At 41.9% G+C, this 6,000-nt stretch overlaps 1 protein-coding gene across 1 annotated transcript in view; it reads left to right on the forward strand.

Moving 5' to 3' along the window:
* Positions 1–1,477, forward strand: part of COMMD4 (COMM domain containing 4) — a 335,308-nt gene extending 333,831 nt beyond the window's left edge. The window contains exon 8 of the mRNA XM_044077180.1: positions 295–1,477. Coding sequence (XP_043933115.1) covers positions 295–335 — 41 coding nt within the window. The 3' untranslated portion in view covers positions 336–1,477. The remainder of the gene's footprint in view (positions 1–294) is intronic.
* The last annotated feature ends 4,523 nt before the right edge of the window (positions 1,478–6,000 follow it).

The following is a 6,000-nucleotide window of genomic DNA, read 5'->3' on the forward strand; positions in this document are numbered from 1 at the left end:
ACTTTTTCTTATTTTCAAATAAATGGATGGATACTAAGTATTCAAGCTCTTATTAGTGTGGAGATCAAATAGAGTATTTACTTCCCGGGCTCAATGTTTTTAGATACTTTATGAACATTGTTTTAAGATCTAACTCTGAAATATGTACACTACTGGATTACTGGTATTGCTTGTTTATAAAGTGAATATTTTAAAAATAGCAAATTTTTTTTGTTCCTGTCTAATGATATTGGCCATTCTAACTTTTATTCTTCCATGTATGAATCTAATGTCTTTGGTCCTTTTCTTTTGCAGAACTCAGGCAAGCACAAGCAATGATGAATTCCTTGAACTAAAACCATTCCACACAGTTTGTCCTGGAACTGGAGAGGAGACAGTGAGCATTTGAGAGCGTAGTATTGTGCTGTCTGTCCCTTGAGAAACACCTGGTGGTTACAACATTCTTTGTTAGTTCACTTGAGCATATGGCTCCTAGTTCTTCAAATAATTTGATAAATCGTTTATATTCATATATTTTATATGAATTTATGGAATTCAGATGTTAACATTACTGCTTGGCTCAAGGCAGAGATAATATAAACATTTCTGTGCTGATGTCATCCATTTTGTAGCTTTTCATTCTTTTTCTCATTGTCTTAAACTAGCACAGGACATTCACTGAGTTTGGGAAGGAAAAACTTTTTTTTTTCACCAACTGTCATTTAGTGTTACAAGTTACTCAAACATTCCACTTCATGTACCTGTGCATAGAATCTTTTCATGAACAGAGGATAAGAGGTACAATTACTGATTGTGTCATTCTGAAAAGTGCCCAGATATGTAGACTATTTATCAATCTGATGTTATTTACTCAAACTGTGCAAAAGTATAGCGCAGTTTCATATTATTCCTTTTTAAATGTGAATTCAGTATAAGTTCACATAAGACTGCATCTCCCTCATTTGTCAGACATTACCTGCATAGCCAACAAAACTAAATGCTATTTTATTGCATCTGTCAGTGTTACTGCACTTAGTCCATCTCATTCTGAGTCCTTTCACGAGGGTACCTGGGTTTGTAACCTTGATTGTGGAGATTAGTGTGCATCTTCTACATGCTTTCAGACATCTCTTTACTTTCTTCAGATGTGTTTTCCTGTTAATGTTGTGTTTTATGACCTTTCAGTCTGTACTGCATTTACATTGGTCATTGTTTAATAGAATAGACTGTAGAATTATTACCTCTGAGAAATTGTTTTATATATGATATACTTCTTTTATACACTGCTGTGTTTACTACTGTTTACCCCATATGATTTGTACCACATACTTACTGATTTATATTAACTGCAAGGCTCACTGTAGACCGTGTTATAAAGATGTACTGCATATGTAATGGTTTGCACTCTAGGTCACCCCTGTAATGTGGTATTTGTCTCTCTAGAGCTATTTCTGTAAAAAAAAAAAAATTATACATAATTAAAATGTGTCCAAAGCTACAGTGTCTGCAATACTGTTTCATTTTCTAGGAAGCTCTTCTGCATATGTATAACCAGCTAAGTTGAATCCCTTATGAAAGGATGTTCTCATGACTGCAATGCCCATGACCAGGATCTGACTAGCATCCATGACGTAAGACCGCCAAGGTGATGGTTGGATGGGAAGAGGCCATGGTCAGCTTTGATATTCTGGATGGAGAGCGTGGGAACTTTAAGAAAAACACTGCTCCTCATTGAAGGCCAGGAAGGTTTGTTTCTGCTCTCCTTGGATTAATTTGCCCAACCTGTGGCAGCACCTTAGGCTAGGACTGGCTGGAGCATAAACATGTAACAGCATATTGAGGTACATTTCATTGGGGAGTGGGGAAGCAAAGTTAAGAAGATAACACCACTAACTCTGCTAGACTTGAAGCAGTACCTATATTCTACCATGGTGTAAGATGTAGACCAACATTTTGCTGTTTGTCCCATATAAGCAAAATGATTCAATATCAAAGTGATACAACATCAAAAGAAAAAAACATTGCAAACACTTGTTTTTGCAGGGAACAAGCCCCCCCCCCCCAGCACTACACACCCTCTGATAAGCCCTAATCTTAGCTACTTCAATCTCGCACAAATGTTGACTTGCACTGTGTGATGGTTTTACTTTCAATTTTGTGGCACTTCGATATTGTGCCATTTGGCGTATGCATGATGTCTGTGTTATGGCAGTTTGAAGTCCTAACATATATCCATTTATGGAAGAAGGGACAGGTAAAATATGGATGTGACAGCAAGGTGGAGGTAGCGGTTGTCTAACACCATGATGAAGTACAAGGTAAAAACGATACATTATTATGATAAAAATATAAACTCCTGCTACAGTATTTTGTTTTTGTCAAACTTTTCTTGATAGTTTTTTTTTTTCTGAAAATACTTTTTTGGCATTTACTCAGAAGCTTTCATTAAATGATCTAGTCAGAAAATACTTTTTGGCAGTAACGGAGAAAACTGGATCACACTTATAAGTCTCTGTTAATAAAGATCACTGACATCATTAAAATTCTGCTAAACAGTGTGCAAAGCATTATTTATTGATACATTACATTAATTAGTAATAGTTAATTGTAAATGCGTGAAAGTCAATGTCACAGTAAAATAAGTATTACTGTGATAAGGTCTTACTGTGATAAGGTCTTTTTCCAACATAATTACAGTTATTATAGTTGGTTTTAAACACTTGATCGACCGTGATGCTTTGCCAGAGATTGCGTGCATCTGTCACCCCTGGGCTTCTGGATACTGGTCAAGGCTCTTGCCACCCATGTAGTAGTGCCTTTTTAGGCTGTGTTCCAAAGACCAAATTACCACTGTAACAGCTACAAACAAATGCAATCTGAGGGTCATGTTGCTCAATTCTAGAAGTCTAAATCTCAAAATACACTTGCTCAAAGCACTCCTTAAAATGGAGAACATCAGCATTTGTGCTGTAACAGAGACCTGGTTAAAGGCAGCAGAAAGCACCCCTGCACTACCTGGCTATAACTCATTCCACACCTTTCTGCCCCAGAACTTGGACCGAAGCTCCAAAGGCGGTGGAGTTTCTATATTCATAAAGGATACGCACACCTCTAGACTGGTAGCCCAACATAACGCATCTGAGATACTTCAGATGCAGCTAACATTGCGTAAGACAGCAATTCAGGTTGTAGCCTGCTATAGGTCCCCAACCATGTCCCAAGACTCACACTCCATATTCCTTCCTAAGCACCCTGGAGAATATTAGGGTCCACCCTAACACTCTCATACTGGGTGACTTCAACTACCCCTCCATTAACTGGGAAAACTACTCATGTGCCAATACACTTGCCCAGTGCTTTCTGGAATTCATTAATTCCAGTGCCCTGGACCAACTCGTTTTTATCCCCACTAGAGCTAGCACCATCCTTGACCTGGTCATTCCTAACATGGGCGACCATTGCTATACACCAGTAGTCAACTCCACCCTGGTTAGATCCGACCACAAACTAATCACCTTGGAAATCCACATCGCTCCCACCCACCCAGCCCCCACAAAGGTAACCACCATTAAAAACTTCTCTAAAGCTAACTTTGGGCTCCTAAAGTCAGAGGTGGCTAACTTCACGGCACCCATGCAAATGGAGAATAGTTGCATGACCGCTGAATCATACACCAATGCACTGTACGAACACGTACACAAATGCATGGCTCTCGCCATACCCAACAGAACCAAGACACTCTCCTCAAAAAAAAGAAGCCAGTACAGTGCCCCCAGCCATAAACAAACTCTACAACAGAAGGAGGAAACTGATGCGGACTAAAGTAAAGTCCCAAGACTGGAAAAACTCCCTTATCAGCTTCAACAAAAGGTTGAGATCCCTCATCAAATCCTCTAAAGCTAGCTATGAAAACAGAATTGCAGCAGATAGTAAAGACAACCACAAGGCTTTCTATAGTTATGTAAATAATCTCCACGGCAATAACCAGATTGCTATGAGCTACTGCACAATGGTACCTCCTATACTGAGCCAACAGATATTGCCAATATACTGGCCGACAGATTCAGTGCCAACTTTACCCCCCCCCCAAAGGACCACAATACCAGTGGATTGCCAGGCACTCAGTATTAATGCTGCACAGGTTAAAACAGCACTGTCTAAGGACAAGAATACAGCTTCTGTGGGACCTGACAATATCCCCTGCTGTGTTCTACATGAACTACAGAGTGAACTGGCACCTCACCTGTGTGCCCTGTTCAATCACAGCCTCACCTCAGGCTTTGTCCCCACCGAATGGCACACTGCTACAGTCATCCCTCTCCAAAAGGGAGGAGTGACTGCAGACCCCGGGAACTATCGCCCCATTAGCCTGACGAGTCTGATAGGCAAAGTTATGGAACACATCATCGTGGACCTAATAAACAAGAATATAGGGAACCTCCAATCTCTGGATCCTACACAGTTTGTTTTTGTGAAGGGTAGATCATGCCTGCTCAACTTGGTTGACTTCTTTGAGTCAGTCACCAGAGCTGTGGATGAAGGCATGGTGGTTCATACAGCCTACCTTGATCTGGCCAAGGCCTTTGATATACCATTCCCCACTCAGGAATCAAAGAAAAACTTACTAAGCTTGGCATCAACCCCTATATCACTAGGTGGGTTGCAAACTAACTCACAGATAGAACCCACAGTGTGAAAGTAGCTGACTCCAAGTTAGACTGTTGACCAGTCACGAGAGGAGTCCCACAGGGTTCAGTCCTGGGTCCTCTCCTGTTTGGTATCTACTTCTCTGAAGTCCAGGACAACACAAAGGAACTCTGGCTGACAAAGTTCGCAGACGACTGCAAGTTGGGAGCTATTATAAACTCCCCAAGTTGACATCCTACAGAAAGGTCTCAATTAGACCAATGACTGGTGTCAGAACCATGGCCTTAAGCTCAGTGCCAAAAAAATGTGTTGTCATCCCCTTTGGGAAAAACCCGGTTCCCTTGAATTACCACATCGATGGTAGTCCACCGAACACAGAAGGCGTTATAAGAGATCTAGGAACACAGGTTGACAGCAATCTCTATTTTGACCACCACATGTGCCACATAGAAGGACTTTCTGACCACAGTGGCAATCTCCTTACTCAGGGTTTTGCATCCAGGAAGAAAGAGGTCATTGTCTCCCTCTACTCTTCCCTCATTAGGCCACTCATCAAGTACAGTGCCCCATTTGGCATGTACCTCACTAGACACTTGCAACAACCGGAGAGGCCGCAAAAGTACCTCACAAAGAGGATCCTAGGCCTTAAACACTTGTCCTATATGGACAGACTCAAAAAATTCCAACTATTCTCTGTCTCATATTGCCTACTTAGAGGCAGTCTCTGCTCGACTTACAAAGCCATGTCTGACCTAGCTCTGTTAGAAATGCTACATCTAAAGAAATCCCAATCCCTCCACACCACACACTCCAGAGACCTCCTCCTCATTACCACAATCAACAGCACATGTTGGAGGGACAGGTTCATAACCCAGAGACTGCCTATGCTGTGGAATAGACTTCCCATACACGTCAAGCAGAGCACCTCACTGCCCCTCTTCAAGAGAAATCTTGAGTGGATGGGAAATAGAAAATTCACCCCGGGATCACTCCAGTGGCTCTACTTGACAGGGGCACTAGGAACTAAGGTTGGGTGGCACAACGCTAGGGTAATCCTGTGGGCTAGGCTTTTAAAGGCTACAGGGCCGATGTTCTTCATCTCACATTGCTGCAGTCCTTACATATGGGTAGTCCGCTGTCCTCGGTCGGCCCGAATACCAAAGTATTAGGCTGACGTCGGTCAAGGTGCTTAAGACTGACATCAGGACGTCAGGGTACAAATGCGCATGACCGACGTCATATCCTCAGTCTTTTTTGCCGCATGGTCCGATGCAGAAGCAGCGTTGCAAGTGCCGTTCGGCGTTCTGAAATTTTTCGAGTTCGGAGTTTCAGACCGAATCAAAGTTGGCTAAGTACCCCGTTGGGGAATATTTT

Source organism: Protopterus annectens, chromosome 7.part0 (assembly GCF_019279795.1).
Source record: "Protopterus annectens isolate FY-2018-M chromosome 7.part0, PAN1.0, whole genome shotgun sequence".
NCBI classification, from domain to species: Eukaryota; Metazoa; Chordata; order Ceratodontiformes; family Protopteridae; genus Protopterus; species Protopterus annectens.